A 22450-nucleotide genomic window follows, 5' to 3' on the forward strand; every position below is an offset into this window, starting at 1 on the left:
GTTTTAAAAGTTTTTTTCTTTTAAGAATTTTCCCCCATTATCTCTATAAGGTTTTTTGAGCTGTTTTGTTGAACAGCTCTAATAACAAATGGCTTCATGCCATTCTCGCTGTCACAAAACATCGTTCAGGATTTATTTTCAAATTATGTTGTAAGAGTTGCTTCCTGCTACTTGGAATAGCCAAACTTGGGTCTGCAGAACCTGAGCCCCTTCTCGGGGACTGCCTGCCCCGAACCCATAGCTTGGCCGCTCCCTGCGTGACTTCTCCCAGGAAGGGTGGGTGGGCAGCTGGGGCTAGAGGTGCAGCGCAGCGTGGTGTGTGCCATGGCAGAGCTGGGATGGCTGCACATGAGTTCCCTGACAGCAGGAAATTTGGCTTACGCCAGCTGCAGCACTGGCTTCGCGCAGTGGTGAGTCTTTCCACCAAACGTGCCTTGCTGTGTAGCGTGGCGCTGCCAGGACCCATGTGCCCCCCTGTGCATCTGGTCCCAGTTCACCCCATGTGCTCAGGACAAGTGGCTGCCACTTCCATCAAGAAGAGCTCTGCGGGAGACAGATGCCACGGCTAGCAAAATAGCCTGTGACCCGTTGTTTCCAAGAGGAGGGAAGCTGGAGTGACCTCGTGGAAACCAGGTGCTTTCCTTTGGATGGGATACTAGATAAGACATTGAAGTGGGAGAATGAGTAGGGAGGAGGATGGAGCTAGTAGTAGAAAACACAGCTGGGAGTTCATGTAATGACATGAAATATTGAGATGGTGAGATGGGAAACTGAGGAATTCCCTAAAAGAAAACTAGCAATACATTATTGTTATTCTTGCACTGATCTAACCCTGTAAGTGGGTGTTCTTATGCTGGAATAAGAATGTGCCAGTGTGATTAAAAGATAACTCATCTGTGGTGTGTATTTTTGCCCACCACATAGAAGATTCCTGAGTCAGGTAATGTGATTGATGTAGAAAGGAGACTGAGGTTCAAGAATTAGGATGATGCGTGAGGGTGATACTGAGAGGATGGGAAAGCTGGGGTCAGAGCATAGTGGGAGAGTAAGAGGGATTTGCCCTGACTCAGGAGCGAGGATTAAATGCTTTTTCTGAATTGCTCATTTTGTGTGATATTTTCAAGTCTGCTATATGCATGATTTTCCCTCTCTTAATTAGTTCAAGTAATTTTCTGAAAACTGTGGATTGGTTCTGTAACAGTGCTTCAGGGAGAAAGTGGGGTTTTGGCGAGAGAAAAAAAAATAAATAAAATTGCTGAGGAATCGGTAGCCTCATGGTTTTGTGCCTCAAGTCCACATGTGAGATCCCTTGTAAATGGCTGCACTAAACGGCATGCTGTAGCTGTAATAGCTAATCCTTCAGCTCCCTGCAATGTCTCTTGACAGCACTTAAAATGCTGTTCTGTAGGTTACTGTGGTTGCTATGCTGATTTAAACAGATTTAATGAACAGCTTTGAAGTCATTATTGAAAGCCTGTATTTAGGGAGGAGGCTTGCCGTGTAGCAGTGTGACTGTTAACACTGCAGGTTAGAATTGAAATGTGTTCGAATTTGGGATACTTACTGAATACTGAAAAGAGGAAAAAAGCCACTGAAGTCCTTTAAATGAAAAGACTGCACTTTAGTATTCAGTGTTCTGCAAACCATCTTTATAAACGTACTTGCAAATATCGTACTCTTGTGGAAAGCAGTGTGCGGTTTGAAATCAGAAATAACTCTTTCAAGCTCTCGTCTTTATTTTTTTATGGAGACTTTCTATGGTTTGTGTATAAAATTACCACTTTCCCATAAGTGCCATGATAACACTGCCATTTACTTAGGAAAGACTCAGATGTCATTAGATGTGAACACTTTTCAGTGCTAGCACTAAATCTGGAAGAAAAAATTTGTAATGGAAGTGTCGTTTTGTTCAATCTGACACTTGTGAGCATGAGGCATTTCCCTAATGTTTTAATATTTTAGAAGGCTATGCTTTCATTGTTTGTTTTGAACTAACTTCTTGTAGCAACTCACAATTTTATATTCTAACGTATTTAGTTTAATATTGACATTTGAATGAACTTTTTAAGTTTCCGTTAGCAGAAGAATCAAAAATGTATTTTGTGGAATGAAAGACTTTAAAGTGAACACTTCCCTTAAGATGCAAAAGTGACTTCCATAAAGACCTAGCGAAGGAGCCCTCTAATTGCAGTCAACAATTAATCAGCAATGAGTGTACTGATGAACACAAAACATTTTGTACGGTGTTTCTCAATAATTCTGTCGTGCAAAGAACATGCAGTTCAAATAACTTTTGAAATGGGGGTGGGGGCGAACACCGACTAATCCCATCTGTTCCCTCTTACTCTGCAAATCAGTTCTTCCAGCTCTGAAAGGTCAGTGGTACTAGATTACCAGGATGTGAGCTGATCTGTTACAGTAGGGAGTTGGTGCTTTGGCAAAGATCCCTGTACAAACAGAAATACTAAATGTTTCAGGCTCTGAGTTTTACTCAGCAGTTTGATTTTTTTATTCTTGTCTGACTTTTGTATTTGTTGATTAAACCTCTGTAAAGTTTGTATTTTCTAAAATGGGGTGACTATTACTAAATGTGAAACTTGGATTCCAGTTGCATTTTGGACTGTAAGGTAATCATATGTCTTTTCAACTGTTTTTTGGTTTTTTGTTTGTTTGTTTGTTTGTTTGTAAGTATTATGTTTTCTCCAGTATCCTAAGAGTTGTTCTTATTTTCCTCCAGGAGACAGATGAACAGAAACGGCACAAAATTGCCAGTGAACTTCTGCAAACAGAAAAAGCCTACGTTAGCCGACTTGACCTCCTAGATGGGGTACATTTTTCTTGAATTTGTTTTTATTTTCTTGCCTTGCATTCACTTGAATGGCTGTGCAAAAGTGTGTATACAAATTATATAAAAAGGTGGTATGTTTTTCACATTTTGCTGACTTGTTTGGTCAGACATTTGCAGTTGGTACATAACTTTGCCTATGTTCCTATTTTAAGAACACTAGATTTTTAAAAGTATTGGAATTCTGTGGATATTAATGCAATAGGTTCTCTGTGTGTAAATGTTACCGTAAACGATACTAGTGCAAACCTCTTACTAGTGCAAGGAGATGGATAATGTTACACTCACTCATTTCTTGGCTTCTGGTGACAGGGGCAAGAAGGGTATCAAGCCTTGTTTACTTTCTCACATAACACCTACATCTGTTTTACCTGGATACCTATAGCTATGCATTGCCTTACTCCATGATATTTTTCTCAGACATCGCTGTTTAAATTTTTCAGGCCTAATGCATGAGTTTTGTACACAGAGTTGAGGAAAAAGTAAAAAGCCTCAACTGATACAATAATTGTTCAGACTGCTTGGGGACCTAAGTAATCATCCTCATGAAAGTGGAGTTACTTAGCTGACCCACATTAGGACGGGTATGATGTGTATTTTAAAAGACAAAGTATTGCAAAAAAAAAAAAAAGAGCTTTGATTTAGAGAAGTTTAAAAATAAAAAAGGAAAATGTTTACTTCATTCATAGGTTTTTCTGATGGGTAATGTACAATTATTTTCCTTGATGCGATCATAAGTGCATTACTCTTATGCCTGTTTTCCAAATACTAACTGGACAGAGTTCTGAAAAATGAGTTTCAAGCACAGCTGCTCAACTGCTGCTAGTGAGAGGAAAGCAGAAGACTGAGGAGGGACTGTTACGTTTCTAAACTTGGTTGAAAAGTTATGTAGCATTTATAGTCTTCAAAGTAACTTGTCAAAATTAACTAGCTGTCCTCTCGGAGATGCAGCAAAGTGAGCATATTTTAAAGTATATGTGAAAGTGTATGGCTTTTTTCCTTTTAAGACACTTTTGCTGTCTCAGTTACATTTATTAAAGTTCCTGTCTTCAGACTCTTTTCTTTCCCAAGCCCTTTCCCAAACTTCTGAAGCCCTTTCTGGGGAGAAGCAGTCTGTTCAAGCATGGGAGAGGGAGATAGAGGCACCGTAGCTCCCCATAAGCACTGTTTTATGTGATGTGCACGTTAACAGCTGTGCATGTCTCTAGCCATTTTGGAGCTGCATCTGGTCAGCTAGAGCCCACTGATGGGGAAAGAATATGTATTTTTTTAAAGAGACTATAGTAGAGTCCAATCAGAACGGGGCCCCTTTTGTGCTTTAAATGGTATGTGGGGACCACTCATAGTCTGCCAACTATCTTGATTTCAAAAGGATAAGGGATACAGCATACAAGGAGAGTGGTTGGGCTAATGGTGATCAGACATCATGCTAATTGAAAAGAAAGCAAGAGTGGAAAATACGACTGGAAGACTGGGAAAGCTGAGATGATGTAGCTGTTAAAACAGACAGGATGCCTGGAGTCAATCCAAAATGGCACTACTTCAGTTTGGCTTTCCTTATGTCTGCTCCGCCTGCAGCGCTTTCCTGGCTCACAAGAAAAAAAGTGGGGTGTAAGGGGAGGAGAAGCTTTTAACTCTGGTGAGGGAAAGACAATAAATGAGTTTGTCATTACCTGTCTATATTATTGAAACATTAATCTTGCCTCAGTTGGAGTAGGAAGGGTGGATAGGTGGTCTTCCACTGATTAAAGATAATAGGCTGATAAGTTTGGGGCTTTTCTTCTGTATTGCAGGTATTCTATTCCAGACTCCTTGAAGAAGCCAACAGAGGTTCATTTCCAGCTGAAGTGATTAACAAAATCTTTTCTAATATTTCATCGATAAATGCCTTCCACAGTAAATTTTTACTTCCAGAACTTGAGAAAAGAATGCAAGAATGGTAAGAGACGATTCACTGGTTAACATGCTACTAAAACTGTGTCCGTAGAAACTCTGTCACAGGGTTGAGGTAGGGAAGGTACCTTCATAATTAAGTGCTTCAGGCCCAGGAAGTACTGTGGGTGGGAGAACATCTGCTCATCCACTCTTCATCAGGATCTGACTCAGTAGAGGACTTGCATCATTTGCTCAAAATAAAGGACATGTATCTTGCTGAAGCTGGTGAGATTACTCATGATTAAATGCCCTGCTGAATTAGGGGTTCAGACTGAAATTATGTGCTACCTGATGAATTTATTGCACAGAGTACAAAATTGAGACAAATAACATGTATGTGGTTTGTGCTACCCTTGTAGCACAGTAACCTTCGTCATTATTGCTTTCTGTAATAAGGTGGGATATGTTTTTGTTTTTCTGTGTTTTGGTTTTCTGTTTGAAATCCACATCCAGGTCAGGAATGTTTTGGGGACATTTTTTCCTCAGCTTTTCTTGATAGGATCTCTATTTGGAGCAAGCAAGAAGGATAGCTGAGGTGCAAATATACTCTGTAATGATCATGTACTCTTGTAGTATCTTTCTCCTGCCTTGGTGTATACTATTCTGGAGATATTAAAATATAGCCATGTATGTTTGATCTCTCATATAATTGTCAAAAAAAAAAAAAAGTCCCAAACCATTGCTGCTTCCCTAACTTATTTGGGAAAAGGGGACACCTCATTTAAAAAACAAAATAAAACAAAAAACCAATAAAAATTTATAAATATTGTTTCATCCAGTTGTTTCACCTCAGCATCTGTTTGGTTGCTGTATTCTATGTTATCTGGGATTTATCGTGAGGAATTCTAGTGTTTGTCCAGATATCATTTCCAGTTACACTTTCATATAACACCTTAATTGTCAAAAATCACAATAAAAAATAAGAAATAATATATTCTTGTGACATATATGAAAAAATCTCAGACCACACAGTGGTGCTTTAGGCAACAAGCTATATATCTCCTGACTCTGTAAGATGATTCCCCCTTAAAAAGATGATTCTTTAAAACAGAATAGTTACCATGCACAAACATATGGTAGCCCTGTGTAGTTTATAATGAAAGTAAGTAAATAAAACGAAAGCATCATGGAATGTAGCAAAGTTTACACCTTAACTTACATTCCTTGCAGAATGACTGTGTAAGGTAAATCCACCCTTTTTTTCTGATCAATTGAAAAAATCTGATAGGAAATAGGAATGCCTGAATTAAAATAGAGTGCATATTCATGAGAAGTGGAGTTTAACTTGGTCCAACGATGTTTAAAAAGCAGCTTACACTACCTTATGTCAGTGCTGTATGTATTTGAAATGAAATTTGTGGTGTGCTCTTGAAATTTTGCTCTAGATGCTTTATAGAGCACAGAAGATGGGTTGCACTACCTTATGTATTTGCAAAATGCTAAATTGCACACTAATAATGTGTGTATAATTACATAGCTTCAAAAGTTGAAAAGTACTTTTGCAGATGAGCTTTGACTATTAGTCAAAACTAATAAACTGCATCATAAGGATATTATCTTTCCCGCATTGCTGGGAAACAACCTCTGTGCTGTACCTGAGACAGCCTGTTTAAATGTCCTTAAAACATTACGCTTTCGGGAGGAGTTAGAAGAAAGGGTGCACTTGAAGAGAACAATTTCTGATCATTGCTGAAAGAAAAATCTGGGATAATTTTCTATCCCCATCACCAGTCTCTGAAATCGTCTGGCACAACAGCTTCTACCAGTTGGACAGTTCACTTTCCTCAGCAGTTCCCTTAACTGGACATAGAAGATACTTTAGTATGTTCTATTGGAAGGTTCATGCACTTCTTCTATGGTTCTTTAGCTTCCAATAAAAATACCTGGATAAAAATTTCTGACATTTTCCCTGAGTTGTGGTTTGTTTTGAAAACATAAGGTAAAAATATATAGTTTTGCAACTGGGAAAGCCGATCAGAAGCAGATTCTTCTTTCTCAGAAGAAAAGGCAGTGTGAATCTAAGCTTATGGGGTGGAAATGAAATTGTCTGGTAGTTGCATTTTGAATGAGTTGAGCAACAGCTGGAGCTGAATCTCTCTTTTACGACATACGGCTTGAAAACACTAGAAACAGCCTTGTTGCAATGTATTTCGCATGAAAAGAGCATAACAGTGATTCCACATCAAATAAAATACCTATCTAACTCTGCCTTTTGTACCCGAGGATGACCAATAGCAGATACCTGGGGAAGAATATAAGAACATAGTGTGAGAGCCTTGGTGGGGTGGTGTTGGTGAAGAAATTATTTCACTCTTTCAACACAAAGTTTTGGAATCTGTGGCAATTACAGAGCTGACCTACTCATATGATTTGTTTTGCTTTGAAACTGCAACTTCCAATTTTGTTGGATGCCTGTTGGCTTGTATGTTGGAAGAGAAAGCAGCCATTCTGTAGTCACCTTTGCCGTGCTGTGATTTTACAGACTTTCACTTAGTTTTCTTGCAGCCATGACAGTTTTAAATGTGCTGCTACAAATCATGATTAATAAGTCAGCTATTTCATGTCTGAGTTTTTAGAATGCAAATGTGAATACTGTTGTGGTCTGATAACACAGAAATACAAGTGTTTCTGTACCTGTGTTACAATGTGAAGTCCTATTTCTTGACCCATGTATGATACTAGCTTTGTTGTTTGGCAATAGTGCAGTGCTGGTTTGAGTCCATGGTAATAGTTCTCTTTCTGATCTGTCTATCCAAGAGAATAGTAACTGTCTTGGACCTGACAGCATTTGGTAGAACTTTGTGTTTTGGTTCATGGTGCGTAGTGTTTGAATATGAGATGAACTAGTTATCTACGCTTCTAAGTCCATCAAGGGAGGATGCTGTTCTGAGAACGCTCTGCTTTCTGAGACTTCCCCTGTTCTTCCTATTTGTCCGGAGCTCTTTGTGTGACACGATCCTTGTCTTTCTTACCTGAAATGATCACAAATTTGTGCTTTTACAGCCCGAGAGTCTTTGGACATATGCATGAAAAGTAGTTTTGAAAATCTTGAATCTTTAGAGACAGTGAAATTGCAGTGTTCTGTGTAAATGAGCAGCCATAGGTATCCAAGGAGCAGGCATAGCAAACTGTTCTTAATTCTTGGTTTACAAAAGTTTTGAGATTTTCTTTTAATGTCTGTCTGGTAATAGTTGTGAAACAGTTAATTACAAGTGTTCTTTTCTTGTGCCAGTTTCTTTAGATACAACAGATTGCCGCAGTCTTTTCTGCTTTAAGTTTTTTTTAATTGCAAAATTTTATAATTACTTATCTGTTAAATTTATCAGAAAACTTTAATGTCTGTGGGTTTTTTGGGTTTTTTTTTGTTGTTTTTTTTTCTCATGACCTTTAGAAATGTATTCACATTTTCTTCGGTTCTGTTGGAATTGGCATGATTTGTATTTTATTTTCAGTTAAAAAATATGCCGCTACATTGCAATAAAATAACAACCCAGGGAAATAGCATTCAGTGAATCAAAGGAGTGGGTTTTTGTTTCAAATTTCTAGCTTGCCTTTGAAAGTGCATGTGTCTGCTTGCATGTAGAGTGGTTGAACAAATATGTGAAGCTAATTAAGGGTGGAGAGCCTTGGTGATTTCAGAGACCAACTTCCCACCCTACCTTGTCCCCTTTTCTAGTTGCCAGGCCCAGCAGTAGCTCAGACCTCTGCCAGGTCGTACGTAGATACCTGCTGCCTGCCCCGAGGGAGCTGGAGCTGGACAAGCCTTTGCTACTCCTGGCAATAGTCGCTATTCAAATAACTTTTCCCTTCTGCACAGCTTTTCTCTTGGAGAAGTGGTGTCTTGGAGTAGATTGCTGAAGTAATTGCAGTAGATTGCTTCGCTTTAGACCACTACCACAACATTGGTTTCAGACTTTCAGAGATCCAGAGGTACTGAGTTTATGAATCTGTCCTTGAAAATGAAATGTGAAACATGTTTCCTATTGCAGTTCTCGGAGATGGCTGTGTGCCGTTCTGCTTTATTTGTGTGCATCGAGAGTGCAGCTTCTCTCTGCCTCTCCATCAGTTTCTTTACTATTCTATTTTATTTGAAGACGCTATGAATAATTGGGAAGGGTGTGGGAAAGTTCTCACAAAAGACTGGAATCCAAGGGATTCTCCTCTATTTCATAGGTTTTCTTAGATAAAAAATGATTTTTAAAAGTTGTAAATACATGTATTTATATAAGGCACAGAAGGGAAGCTGTACAGTATGGATTTAGTCCTTAAACAAAACCACAGGTTAGATATTTAGAGGGTAAAGTATGCTCAAAAGAAGATAATGTAGTTTTAAGGAACTGCAAATAAAATAAATTAGGTCATGTTTTGTAAACAAAGCCTTTCAAGTTTTTCATTATAGATAGCTTTTCTTTCTTTAGTGCTCTACATGACCTATCATGCTTATACATGATCAAAGAGGATACAAACAATCTTTCTGTGTTAACTCAGGTCAGTTTTAATGGTTATGTTGTTACTTTATATGAGACGATCCCAAACAGAAGGATTCTCTGTTAAACACTTGAAACCATTTTATAACCTTGTGTGACTTTTTTTCTTTCCTGTTTGCTCTGAGATTCCACCCTCTTACTTTGCAGGACTACCACCCCCAGAATTGGAGATATTCTGCAAAAGTTAGCTCCTTTCCTCAAGATGTATGGAGAGTATGTGAAGAATTTTGATAACGCAATGGAATTGGTGAAAACGTGGACTGAACGGTCACCTCAATTCAAATTCATTATTCAAGACATCCAGGTAATGAGGAGAATAGTGTAGATCTCCAAGTCATACAAGCATATATAAAAATATATATGTCTGTAGGTGAAAAAAGGATTAAAGAGAAAATTAAATACCAAATCCCTTAGCATTAAGGGTTGTTGGTTTCGTCTGCTTCACACTGCATTCTGTTTCTTCTCCTTCTCCCTTCACATGTGCACAAATACCCACAAAAATCCAGCCTTTCAAGTGCAACGTAGAGGACCAAAGTATAAAGACTGAAACATGAGAAGACTAAAAAAATATTACATTTTGTTGTAGGTACCAAAAGTAAATACTGTTTTAAGATAAAGTGACCTGTCAGTGCAACTATAGATCCTTGCACTGAATCTGTAAGTATTCTGTTGGCTCACACCAGTGCTGTTATGCAGAGCACTACGCTTTGGAAGTAAGTATATAATCCTAAATGCTGAGCCACAAAAGGTAAAGAAAACTGAACAGTTAAGCAACGCACCATTCTTTTCAAAGGTGCGTTTTATACCCTCTAGTGCACCCTGTAGGTTTCTCTGTGAATTGGCAGGTGTGTGTCTTCCTGCTGCAGACCGAGCAGGTAGAAATAGGATAAGGGATTTCTACTTAAATTTTGCTGCTCTACAGGGTCTTATGATTCTAAGCCAGGGAAGACAACTATGTGCATTTTAATGTAATCTTTAATTGCATCCAAGATTATGGAAATGAATATGCATCTTAAAACACTGCTGAGTGGGTTTACGTTATAAATGAAACTCAAAGAAAGCACTCCCTTCTCAGATAGATAAATGAGCTATAAAGGTATATTTTATGAGTTGTTTTCTAATACGTGGTCATGAACTGTTCTTATTAATTCAGTTGTGATTCTTTTGTCTGAATTATTACAAAAAAAAGTTAAAATACACTAGAGTTTGGGAGCGTTTTTTGGTAGGACTTTTATTTATGAATTCTGCTGGATACTTGGAAAACTCTTTCTACAATTATTTTTAGGAAGGAATTTCTAATTATTTGGTTTGGTAAAGTAGTTCTGTTTTGTTTCAGAAGCTCTCATGTGTGTTTCAAAATACATTATTTCTGTTTTATCAATCATAACTTTTATTTTACTATATCCTAATAACATTTTTGCCTATTACATTGAAATATGTTTACAATTTTTTAGAAGGAAAAAGTGTGTGGAAATTTAACTTTGCAACATCACATGCTAGAACCAGTACAACGCATTCCACGCTATGAGATGCTTCTAAAGGACTACCTAAGGAAATTGCCTCAGGATTCCCTAGACTGGAAAGATGCTGAAAGTAAGAATCTTCTAGCCATTAGAAGAGCTATAATAAGATAATAGTAAAAGTATACTGTAAATTAAAGATATTTTCAGAAAAAATAAAGTGAAGCAGCAAAGTTCCTCTTAAAAGAATGATAGAATTTCTTCAGTGGAGTTGTAGGATTCTTTGAAAAAAATCTGTTTGAATAGTGGATGAAGTTAATTTAACAACTGTAAAGCCTTTAGTGTTCTTCTCCTGGAGTACATAAGTTTTGCTTTAGTTTTGGAACAGTGCACAGGTTTTGATTTGTTTGCTTTGTGGATGTTCAGGGGTTGTGGTGGTTTTTTTCTTTTTTTTCTTTGGTCAGCTTTTTTGTTTGCTTTATGCACATTTGGAATATATGTCTCTTACTTGTAAAAAAGTGGAGTTACTGTATTTTTAAGCTCCTGTGGGTAAAAAGAACAGCCCATTTTAAAATTGATTCCTCTGTATTTACACAAGCACAGTTTAACCTATTTCTGTGCATTGTTCAAAATTACTTGCCAGATAATTTTCTGAAATATTTCATTGTTAGTACTATTACTGTAAATATGTGTAATGTGAGCTGTTACAACTAAAAAACATAGTATGACATTCTGGACTACTTTGAGAAAAGAGGAGAGAGAACCATGACTGTTCATATCAGAAAAAATTCTAAGTGCTGAAGCTCTAAAGTAATCTGCAATAATTCTCTTCTGGTCTTTCCAGATTATAATTTCTTTTTGCTAGTTGACTTTCTTACGCTTTCCACTTTACCTTAGTTAGTTTTTATTGATAATTTAAGAAATTTATTGTGCTGTTGTAATTTACATAAAAATGACAAACATAATTTCATAGAATGATCCATTTTTTTCTACGTAATATATAAATATGTGAAAATGCAGCTTTTTGGTTTTACTTTTTTCCTTTTCTTTTGTCTAGAATCCCTGGAAATTATATCCACTGCAGCAAGTCACTCTAACAGTGCAATAAGAAAAATGGTAAATGATCCTTGTTTCCGTGTTCATTTTTTAATATATTATATTTGAGTATTTGGTGAAGCTAGCAGTGTGAATTGCAAATCTCCCCTAAAATGGCAAAAATGGGTTTCCTGGGCCCAAGTGATTGCTCCTACTTAATGTATTTATACAGCTCCTGGGAATGATTGACAAAATTTGGCATTGCACCTAATTTTCTGAAGTGGAAAATGGGACAGACTGGGTTCCTCTCCTGGCTCCAATAGCTGACCCTATCTTGGACTCTTAGCCTTGTTTCATCTCTTTCTGTCAGTGGAAAGATAATGTTTGTAAAGAGTAGTTACTCTTTCTCTACCATATTGGGCTGGCATGATAGGTATTCATTACGTATGTGAGATTTTTTGGACAAAAAATGACACAGGTTGTATGTATAACTTCATTTTTAAAATTACCATGGGGATAACATTTCTAAAAGTACTTGTTACTATATCAACTATGTTAATCAATCTGCATGGCTGACCATACATACTGGGTATATATATGTTTTTCAAAGCTAACATTCTCCAGACTGAGACAAGCTCCTGTCATTTCATTTAAACGTGCTTAAAGATCTATGCTTTTAATAAGTTTTATAACTGTTTTCACTGTAAAGGAGAATCTAAAGAAATTGTTAGAGATATATGAGATGCTGGGAGAAGAGGAAGACATTGTGAACCCTTCAAATGAACTGATAAAAGAAGGACAGATCCTTAAACTCGCTGCTCGCAATACGTCTGCTCAAGAACGGTATCTTTTCCTAGTAAGTATAGTGGCCTGTGTTTACAGGAGTGGCTGTATACCTTTCTAGACTTGAAAGAACTACCAAAGAGAGAGGGAAATCCTCTCTAGTTGATGTCGATGCCTTTCCACTAGTGATACTAGAGCATGAGTAAACCTTATACTGCTTACAGAAAGGCTTGAAAACGCCATTTAGAACAGAATACATGGTTTTAAATAAATGGAACCAGTGTCCAGCAACTTATTTAAAAGTAAGTGGCTGCTGATTATAAATGCAGGTCCTAGAGCATGAGAATTTTGACATTCTCATGAAACTGAAATGTAGAAGCTTAGGATTTCAGTCCTGAAAGATTGTGTGTGTTGAGGTCCCAGTAAGTCTCATGGTCCTGTGGGAGCTTGTTATCATGGCAGGTCATCCTCTTGTCAGGTGCCTGTGTCCTGTCTTGGAACTAACAAACTACAGCCACGCTCCCTTACAACTCCCTTGGAAAAGGTTTGGTGTAGTTCATTGCTTCCCATGCATTAAAAATTGCTAATACATTTTTGCTTATGGGCCTCTGGCACTGCATGTCTTCTGGTTAATAAAGACTAGTGTCAGGTTGTTGAGGCACAACTCCTGCTTATCTGTGCTTCAAACAAAAGGAGAAACCATTGAATAGTAAGACCTCAAATGGGGCTAGACAGCTGATTAAAATGATGTGCTCTTCATACGAAAGGTGACAAGTTCAAATGTGCTGTATCTGTGATACAGACTAGACAATAGGCTAGACAGGATTTCTATGAAATATGATTTAACTGAAGTGAGCTTCTCTTTTTAATAATTAATTGTGAGAAAATGTGAAGGGAAAAAAATGTGTGAAATTTAAACACTATAGATCTAATAACTGCTTCTAGGCTGGGGCTTTAGGCATTTAAACATTATTTGAAGTTCTAATCTTAATAAAGGAATATATTTTTGTTGTGCTCATGTTTTGTTTTGTTTTTTTCCCCTGTGATATTGAGGGTTTCAGTGAACAAAAACTGTAAGACAGAAAATGTTCTTCTATCTTGGAGGAAAGACAAATAATGTCCTCAAATAATATTAGTTACAACTTCTACAAAACCAAATGTTTTTGGTATAAAGTAAGTATAAATGTATACACTGAAGAAAAGGGTTCTTACTCTGCCATTTAGAGTAGTTTTTGCAGAATTGCGGCATAAGAATGGGGTTTTTCTAACAGAAGGTTTACAATGGTATAAAATATCCAGTCTGAGTATAGTTGGTAATAAATGCTGTGAAGACTGCTGCATATATGGAGCAATTATTCTTATATCCGCTGAAGCTGTCCTTTAATCTTATTTCTAAACAAATAAGAAAAAGGAGTTGTCTTGCATGAGAGCTTTGGTCTTCTCGTGTATCAACTGAGCAGGAAAGAACCTGCTTTCTCACCCACAGAGTACAGCTTTGCGATGTTGTCTCAGATCTCTGTATCTGTGGTTTTGTTAATGCAAAGCCATGTGTTTATTTTTTTCCCAGTTTAACAATATGTTGCTCTACTGCGTCCCCAAATTCAGCTTGGTAGGATCAAAGTTCTCAGTTCGAACCAGAGTTGGCATAGATGGCATGAAGATTATAGAAACTCATAATGAAGAATATCCACACACTTTTCAAGTGTCTGGAAAAGAGCGAACACTGGAGTTGCAGGCCAGGTAAGCAAAGTCTCTTAATCTAATTTTTGGAGGATTAAATATATACACACAAAAGATTGGACTGATAGATATGGAGAAAGATGCAATGGGCTTCATCTTAATATCAGTGTTTTGAAAATAGCCAAGGCTGCCAAAAACGTAAATTATCTGTCCAAGAATTTCTTGGAATAGAAGGTGCATCTACAATTTATAGTGCATTGCCTTACCTTGCAGAAATACCTAGGATAGCTGTGAATGGGCTGGCTGGAAAGTTGAAAGCAGTGTACCTAACTGACGCAAAGGCAATCTGTCCAACTTAAGTGTTTTGGGACACTGAGTGTGTTAATCACTGCTGTTAATGTGCTGCTGCCTCTGGTACCTGAGCCACCTTGGTAAAAATGGGTCTGTTCACTCGGGGCATGTCCACCCAGCAAAACTCTCCACCCAGGTGGGGATATGTCCGCAGAACATAGCTTTCTACAATGGTAGATGGGCACTTGCTTTCCTCCATTCCTCAGGCCTGTTTCCAGTCTACTTGTTTTCCTCCGGTCCCAGGTATCAACCTCACCCTGGAAGGCAAGTTCTCCTTTTAGGTCTTGGGTCCTTTTCCTCCAGTTGCACTCTTCTGACTGGCACTTTTCTGCTTTCCTTATTTGTCCTCCTATCCTCCTCTTGCTGGGTTACCTTCCCATGGCTGCTTTTTGCATTGCCTAGAGTAAACCTTCCCTGTCTAGACTGCCCCACTTCAAATAAAGTAGGGTGCTCCATCTCTCTTTTTGGACCTGCTTAAAGATCTTGTTCTTAGCAGTCAGGATTTCATTGCAGAGAGGCAAGGATTAAATAAGCAGAAGGATATCCATGGTGGATACAGTTCTGTGTTGACATCATGTATTTGGGGACAAACCATAGCTTGCTAGCAAACGAGCTTGCAAGCTACTTTCCTTTATGGAAAAAAATTTGTAATATTTAATGAGAGTAACAGCAGTGAATATAAAAATATAACAGCATATAGAAATTTACTTACACTATCATTGAATTTGAAATTAAACATATATTTTGAAAAATGACAGGAAAAAGCTTTTCACTAAGCTCTGCAAGACTTTTGGGGCATGTTTTTGGCTATCAGTCACATCCACTATAAATTGCTGTATGATGTCTTGCTAAGTATTTGGCAAGTTTTTATACCATATGTCCATTTCAATGGTGATAGATGGCATCTTGCTGTACTGTTTGTGAAGCACTTTAGTTGGAAGAAAAATGCTGCAACAAAGCAAGTTTATTTTGTCAACTTTCCCAAATGATCAGTAATTAAAAGTTTATTGCATTAGTTTATTTTAGGTGTGAGAAAAATGTTTTCACGTTTTGTTTCGTTTTATAAACATTTTTAGAATGCCTCGTCTGTACAAAATTGTGAAGGAGTAAGTACCAAATGAGATCTTACTCAATGATATTAGAATAATCTCGATTAATGTATGAGTATTTTATGTACCCTATACCTTAATGTTCTTGATTCATGAGCTTGTATTAACAGTGTTGTAATGTTTAGTTTACCCTTAGGGTTTTCTTTACTAGTAGGTTTCTACTTATTTATTTTTCAGAATACTATTTGAGTACATTGTCAGTCACTGGTTTTAAACAGCTGGTAGATTATTTCTTTGAGACGTTGCTGATCTGGTATTTAATAGCTCAGCTTTTGTTTTTTAATGTAAGCAGGTAGGGAGAATTATTTTGGCTGTTTAGACAGGTTTCTTCTGCTTCATATGCAGATGGTAGGTGGGAAGGGGAAACACTTGTTTAGGATTCTGCTTGCTTAAAATTTGTACTAATACTGCAAAACAACATGTGAGGAGCCATTTTTATGGAGATGATGTAAAAGCGCTCTTTCACATCCTTCATAGCAATCTATAGAAAAATAAATTTTGCATGGCTACAGAAAGTTGTTTTCCACATCATGATCCAAGGAGGAAGCCACTTTTGAAGAGCCAGATATACTGTGGTGCTAATTCTCATCTTTCTGACTTAAAGGTTGCAGATAAACTGCATTCGTTACCAACACTGGCCAGTAGTTTCTAATAGTACTTGCGATATAAGATGTTTTTCCAAAGATTTGAATGTCAAAGTCCTGCTGATACATTTTAAAGACAAAGCTGTCATACAAGATCAGAGTTGAATATGCTTCCTTTCTCATCTCTGTCTTGTCTGTGTATCTCATCTGTACTTACTCTTAAGGCATCTGTATCTGCCCGAATGCATAGAAGGGAAATTGCTGCTGCTTGGTTTATAATCTTAAAGCAGAGTTTTCCTTTTGTTTTAATTGGATACTCTTTTTGCCAGTACACACAAGTTTAAACAACAACAACAACAATAAAAAGTGTTAAGGAAATTACTTTTGTTGTGGAGGGAGGAAGATTTAAGAGATACATAGGAGAAATGTGGGTTAGCATGTGAACTTAGTGCATGAAATGAGAGGAGAAAAAAACAACCTACACCTAAATTTTACGTTGTCTTATTTTCCTCTCTACCCTGTTCTCAAAAAAAAAAAGTCTAACAATGTAAATACTATTACTACTTTTAAATGCATTTACATTTATTTTTCAACTTGAATTCACTGCTTAGTGGTTGCAAACTTGTGAAGCCTGAAGTCATGCTTGTGTTTTCTGGGGGTGTTTTTGGTTTGGTTTTTTGTTTGTTTGTTTGTTTTTTTAAGTTGGACAGTTAACACTTAGTGTTGTTTTAACTTCAATTCATAAGAATTACTTCAGAAGCTTAGCTTTTGCAAGAAGTTGTTGATAGTGAGATAATGTTTTCTAAACTAGTTTTGGACTAATGTGTCAAATATTTCTTTTAGTTCTGAACAGGATAAGGAAGAATGGGTAAAGGTAAGTTCATCTACATTCTTTATTTTCTAAATGCTTTTTCACTGAAGCAATCAAAAAAGTAATATTCATATTTTCTGGCTGTAGCTTCCCTCTGCTAATCAATAAATGGTCAGAATGCAGAGAGTCCATTTTAAGTGTAATATGTTTGAGGAATTTCTCCATTGTTTCCGTAGGCGCTTCAGAATACTATAGAAGCTTTTCAGCAGAGGAATGAAACTTTCAGAAATGCTATTGCTAAAGAATATGAAGACATGCCTGTTGAGGTTTCTGTAAGTTGCTGTTATTCCTTTGTAACCTTCTTAGTACCCATTTTGTTCTTCAATAACTGGAAAAAGTTTGGCAGAAACTTTGTTTTCAAGCTCATCATTCTTAGAGCAGAGAACTTACAAAGTAGTCATCTTGTTGGTAATTGTTTTTCTTCATAATGCCAAATCTTATAAACAAGCCTTTTTTTTTCTTGAAATGCGTAACAGATTACCCTTTCAGTGATGCATAATGATTTTTGACTGGGTTCTTTGTTATTTCTTGTCTAGATTTCAAAATGCATCTTGAGCTGTGTTTTGCCATTTCCTTTCCAGAGGAAGAGAGTAATTATTTTCTCAATTTAAAGTACTGTGCAACTTTTTATACTGGCTTTTTTTTACCCTCCCATCCTCCCCCTGCCCCCCTTCAGAATGCTGAGCTTGGGAAGAGAGCACCGAGGTGGATACGAGACAACGAAGTAACCATGTGCATGAAATGCAAGGAGCCCTTTAATGCACTGACAAGGAGAAGGCACCACTGCCGAGCATGTGGACATGTAAGTGCAAAACCCCAGCTGCTGTAGCTGGTGAGCAAGCTTGGGAACGGGTCTCAGCACCTATTTCTGGTAGCTGCTTGTTATGCTGCAGGGTTTGTTTCTGTGCTTGTGGCTGAAAGCAGAAGCTGTGTATAGCATACCACAAAGGATCCTCTGTCTGCTTTAGTTGTCATGGTAAATCTGGAAGTAATTTACAGCAGAGGAAGATGCACGTTTGTGTAAAATGTCCCAAGCCCCTGGACATACTGTACTGTTACTCCTGAGTGGCCTCCACTGATCTCAGGTTTCAAGACCATGTTAAACTGTCATAAGCCAGCTTTATCCCTGGCACCACTGGCTGCCTCCTCTTCCCATTCTGCTACCTTCTCTCTCCTCTTCGCAAGAAGACCTCAAAGACGTGCAGTTAAAACTTTTTCAATGGGTTAACCTGGAGCTGTTCCCAGCTGTGTGTGTGTAACTGCGTGAACATGCATGAAGCATCGGGGAAAGAGAGAAGGTTAGGAAGGGGAAGGGGTATTACTGCTGCTTTCCATGTATGATGCTATGGTAACATATGCCACTTTAAAGTGACTGTGAGACAGTGGTATGACTTGAGGGTTTTCAGAAATTAATAAAAGAGCAAACATACTGTGCTTTCTTTCCTTGCCATCAGGCAGCTATGCCTTTCTCCAGCAGGTGGTAGTGCAAGCCAGCCCAGGTTTAATTTTTGTTTTACAGGTTATCTTATATGATTTCATTCTCATATTTTTATGTGGTATGAAGGCTTACTGCATTCACAATGCTGCTTTTTTGCTTTGCAGGACACTAGAGACTTTTTCTGAATTATTGATTATGCAGTTGTCATCTGTGGGGTTTTTTTTCCCAGATCATTCTGTCTTAAAACTCCTCCATTAATCTTAAGATCACACCCTTCCTTTTTATTCCTCCTTTTGCTTAGACTCCTAACTACTTTCCTCTGTTGTAGTTCTATCACATCTCTTTCCACTTTAATTTTAAAATATTTTTTCATGGGAATAAATTTGGGTCAGCGATAGTGTCTTTCCAGCAGTGCCTAATTGGGAATACTTAGCTAGTATTCTCTAGAGATACTAGTTGAAGGTAGTGATCTAGAGTAGTACTGCAGAGCCGTGGTCCACAATAAAATTTTGTTCAGATGTTTGAGTGGTTCAAGTCCATTTGTCTACCTTTCTTTCTTGAAATAACTGCACTCACATTTTTTATGCAGGGCATCTCTTTCCCCTGAAAGAACATTTCTGTGGAAAAATATTTCTAATGAAAGAACTTCTCTCAGCTCTTCTTGCATTTCAGTTTTCTCTATATATTTTGTGAAAAGACAAAAGACTGTGTGACATTGGCTTATGTATTCTGTGGACAGATTCTGAAACTGTAAATTTAATATTTCTTAGGTTAAAAAATTAACCTTTTCTGATTTTATTAATTTTTTAATCATTAAAAGTGCATCTCAGTTGTAGATTTCTGAGGTTATGTAGAAAACAAAATGGTAAGTGTACCTTTTCAGGTTGGCATCTAAAGAAACTGGAGGATTTTTTTCCTGCAGCATGGTTTGTGCTATATTCTGATTCTATTCCTAACTTTAACCTGCAGATATAATTGAAAGCCTAATGTGATCTTATACAAAGTACAAAGTTCCCACCAGGGAAATAGTAAAAAGCACTTCTAGTTAAGAAGCAGTGGCACAAATTTGGAAAAAATCTTTATTTTCAATGAAGTTACACTTGACGTAATAGCATCATAAAGCAAGTATCTTTCTTGTTCTGTATAACTAAACAAAATATTACTAATTAGATATAATAATATTAATTGTAAATTAAATTCTGTTTCCATAAAGTTTTATAAATACTTAAGCTTTATATGTTTTCTTATCTTTTTTGTTTCTAAGGTGGTTTGCTGGAAATGTTCTGATTATAAGGCACATCTTGAATATGATGGCAATAAATTGAACAAAGTCTGTAAGGACTGCTATCATGTTATAATTGGTTGTACAGACAGTGAAGAAAAGAAGAAGAAAGGCATCTTGGAGGTATGTAATTTAAAAATAGTGTATGTGCATAGTCGCAAACTATCAGTAGGTGAAAAACGGTAGCATTCTTGCAGGGCTCTTTTCTGTTTGAGAAATAAAAAGTGTATTTCACCCCAGCCAATAGACTTTGGTTTTCACCATTCATCTTCGACAATACTACTTTGTTTCTTACAGCTTTTTTCAAAGGGGCAATTACGAACCTTAGCTTGTTTGCTTCTTTCCAGTTACATCACCTAATGTGATAAAACATTACCTTTTCTTCTAAATCTTCATTTTTCTTCTTCTGCACTTAAGCTGTTGTAGTAACAAAAAACACCGCTACTACAATGATTCTTGAAAACACATGCCCAAACTGAAAGAACTGGGGATAGAGGAGAGGGGAAAGGGGGAGAATTTTGCTATTCAGTGTCTAAGTAGTAAGATACTGTTTCGATCAGTGTATCTAATGTACCTTTAAGTCATCAAGATGCTCTCAGCTTTTGACATCTATAAATTCAAGGTCTCAATCAGACAATAAAGACCCACGTTTCTCTTACAATCAGGGCGAGAAATAGGCATCTTACAATTGCAATTAAGATTCACATTTCTTACATCCCCCTTTACAGGCCCTTTTAAAATGCCTGACATACATTAGAGAAATATCATCCTAACTTTGTCAGGACATATATTTATCTTGGGGTGTAGTAGAGAAGGATTGACCCTTGAGTTAAATACTAACAGAAAAAGAAGGCAAAAATAAGATACAGTTTGTAATCCATGTTGGCTTGACTACACTTGATGACAGTCTCTTAAATGAGAAAGATGAGGAGCACAGGACTCCACTAGCTTACTTTATAGTCAAGAGACTGCTGTTTCTTGGCACGGTGGCTTTTCTAAGATAGCTGAAGGAGCTATAGAGTCTCTTAGAAATGTCTGTCTGCATGCTGGATCTTTTCACAACGGAGGGGTTGGTACCATGTTGCAGCATCCAGACAGCATCGCTGCTGGGAGAGGAAAAAAATTGATGCAAGGAAATTTTAACACATAATATTTTTGTGTTCTTTCTGTTCTTCTCAGCATCACTGTTTAACCCGAGTAGCATGTCACTTTGTCTTCAGATTTTAAGCAATTCACGTAATCTTTCCTCTAGGATTAGTGCTTGCATTCTTATGTTGTTCTTAGAAATGTGTTTGCATCTGATCTTGTCATAATATTTTGACTGCCAAAATAGAGTAATTGTCATATTGGATAGTTAGTAGCACTTGAATGCCTAACATGATGTTATTTTAGAAATTGGACATTGTTGAAGATACTAAGATACGGAGAGAGGCTAGCTGTGGCAAAATGAAATTTAGAGTGATCTAGAAGTGTATAATCCAAAATTAGTGATGAAAGAAGGAACAGATCACACATGTTAAGGAAGTACATGTTGTGAATGTATGTATGTAATATATAAATATTCTCAATATTTAAATATTCATAAATCCAGTCCTTCATGATCTTACTTGGGTATTTGCTCAAGCTCTTTTGCAGATGCTGTCCAAGATTTGATATGAATGGTGATGAATTTTTGCTTTTCTGTTCTGTATGTTTTTAGTCTTTATTTAAGGAAAGTTTATTTTCCTTTTTATGCTTTATACTATCTCCTAGATTGAAGCGGCGGAAGTCTCTGGAAATAGTGTCATATGTAGCTTTCTTCAGTACATGGAAAAATCAAAGCCCTGGCAGAAAGCATGGTGTGTTATACCTAAGCAGGAAGCTCTTGTGCTGTACATGTATGGTGCTCCACAGGTACGTACAGAGAAAATGGAAAAGATTTTAGTCATTATTGTCACTGACATCTGAGGAAGAGAAGTCAAATAGCTTGGGAATGGAGGAAAGACCCAAGTGTTTTTTCCTAACCTGCGTAGTAAATGAGAGGTAGCGGGCAGCTTAGTTGGCTGTTCTTAATCAAGAACTTTTCCTCCTTCTTAGGACGTTAAAGCTCTGGCTACAATTCCACTTCTGGGCTATACAGTAGATGACACTCCAAGAAGTGCTGACCTCCCTCACAGCTTCAAACTGACCCAGTCTAAGTCTGTGCACAGCTTTGCTGCGGACAATGAGGAACTAAAACAGAAATGGCTAAAAGTTATCCATTTAGCTGTCAAAGGTGAGACACCAGAATGTCAAAATGAACTGCTAGTGAATTTAGAAGAACAACCTGAATCTTCTAAACAATCTGAATGCTGAAGCCCAAGAACACATGGTATTTTTAAAAGATTTCAATTGAATTTGTGGTTAACCTTTGTGTTAACCTTTCTTTGCTCAATCAAGGGAAAAAAAAAAAAAAAAAAAAAAAAAAAAAGAAACTTCTTACTACCGTACACATCTTAGCACTTTATGTTTGGGAAAAATTCTGGTCTTTTTAGGTATCTTTTTCTTATATTTATGTTCTGTCAATAAAAGTGATGTACAGATCCATTTCAGAGACTTTTTTAAAAAATGT

At 37.2% G+C, this 22450-nt stretch overlaps 1 protein-coding gene across 1 annotated transcript; it reads left to right on the forward strand.

The window, feature by feature from the left end:
* Nucleotides 1-338: 338 nt before the first annotated feature.
* FGD4 (FYVE, RhoGEF and PH domain containing 4) lies at nt 339-22247 on the forward strand. The gene is made up of 14 exons (XM_009581620.1): nt 339-410; nt 2738-2827; nt 4639-4784; nt 9415-9571; nt 10722-10860; nt 11785-11843; nt 12472-12618; nt 14113-14285; nt 17113-17143; nt 17317-17412; nt 17817-17942; nt 19843-19983; nt 21613-21753; nt 21937-22247. Exons 1-14 carry the CDS (start codon nt 339-341, stop codon nt 22192-22194), a joined length of 1776 nt encoding a protein of 591 aa, XP_009579915.1. The 3' UTR covers nt 22195-22247.
* The last annotated feature ends 203 nt before the right edge of the window (nt 22248-22450 follow it).

This window comes from Fulmarus glacialis, unplaced genomic scaffold (assembly GCF_000690835.1).
Source record: "Fulmarus glacialis isolate BGI_N327 unplaced genomic scaffold, ASM69083v1 scaffold21637, whole genome shotgun sequence".
NCBI classification, from domain to species: domain Eukaryota; kingdom Metazoa; phylum Chordata; class Aves; order Procellariiformes; family Procellariidae; genus Fulmarus; species Fulmarus glacialis.

Excerpts from the sequence above, each read along its gene's own strand:
- FGD4 (XM_009581620.1), top strand. The coding sequence starts at position 339 with ATGGCTGCACATGAGTTCCCTGACAGCAGGAAATTTGGCTTACGCCAG. Across the intron at positions 12,619-14,112 it reads AAGAACGGTATCTTTTCCTA|TTTAACAATATGTTGCTCTA; the intron begins GTAAGTATAGTG and ends TTTTTTTCCCAG. Across the intron at positions 17,943-19,842 it reads ACTGCCGAGCATGTGGACAT|GTGGTTTGCTGGAAATGTTC; the intron begins GTAAGTGCAAAA and ends TTTGTTTCTAAG.